This window comes from Aptenodytes forsteri, unplaced genomic scaffold, assembly GCF_000699145.1.
Source record: "Aptenodytes forsteri isolate BGI_AS27 unplaced genomic scaffold, ASM69914v1 Scaffold138, whole genome shotgun sequence".
In the NCBI taxonomy this organism is placed as follows: domain Eukaryota; kingdom Metazoa; phylum Chordata; class Aves; order Sphenisciformes; family Spheniscidae; genus Aptenodytes; species Aptenodytes forsteri.
Window position 1 is genome coordinate 1519671 of NW_008794014.1, and position 865 is coordinate 1520535.

The following is an 865-nucleotide window of genomic DNA, read 5'->3' on the forward strand; positions in this document are numbered from 1 at the left end:
CTACACCCGCTTGACGCTGTTGAGGAGCTCCGTCAGTTCGCTGATGTACTTGATGGTATACTTCAGGGTTTGTATTTTGGTGAGGGGCTGTCCCCTCTGGCTGTAGACGGGGGGCAGGTAGTTGCGCAGCGTATGGAGTGCGTCGGCCAGGGTCCTCATCCGCAGCTTCTCCCTCTCGCTGGCCTTCCTCCTGCGCTGGGCGGACATCCGCACCTTGGTGCCCTTGGGCAGCCGAGCCTGCCCGGGGCTGGGCAGGTAGGCGGGGGGGAAGTCCACCAGGCTGTAGCCCACCAGGCTGCCGCCACCGCTGCCGTAGGGGGTCTCCGCCGCCACCGGACAAGGGGATGAGGAGTAGGATTCGAAGGAGGGCGTCGGGGATAAGCTGTGCGGAGACGAGACAGGGTGCAGCTCGAAAGCCCCAGCGGTGCTTTTCCAGTCCCAGGATGATAAGCAGACGGAGTGCTCCGAACCCAAAGCGTCTTCCATGTTTATTAATGTCTCGTGCAATTTGTCCATGCTGGAGGAGCACTTGGGAGAAGCAATGCCCTCTGCCCGCCAGCAAAGGCTGGAGCTGCCGGCTGCCGAGACCTTTTTATGATGGAGGGAGGAAAGTGACAGAGTGGGAACGTGGGTTTGGCGAGAGGAGTTCAAAGGAGCGCCACAAGTGCTAAGATGGAAAATGAACTCCTGATGTGCTAGTTTCTTCTCAGTGATAATTATCAACCTTCAGCTAAAAAGCCTTTAAGCTAACAGGCAGCAGCAAGAAAGGAGGAAAAAAAGATTATCTTCTTGCAACTAAACCAATTAAGGCTGCGCATCTATGTGTAACGTTGCACTGGGGGGATAAGTGGTGAGAGAGGAAAAA

At 56.3% G+C, this 865-nt stretch overlaps 1 protein-coding gene across 1 annotated transcript; it reads right to left on the reverse strand.

Annotated features, from left to right (window-relative positions):
- MSGN1 (mesogenin 1) lies at positions 1-516 on the reverse strand. The gene has a single exon (XM_009290736.1). The coding sequence runs from the start codon at positions 514-516 to the stop codon at positions 1-3; it is 516 nt and encodes a 171-aa protein (XP_009289011.1).
- Between the last annotated feature and the right edge of the window lie 349 nt (positions 517-865).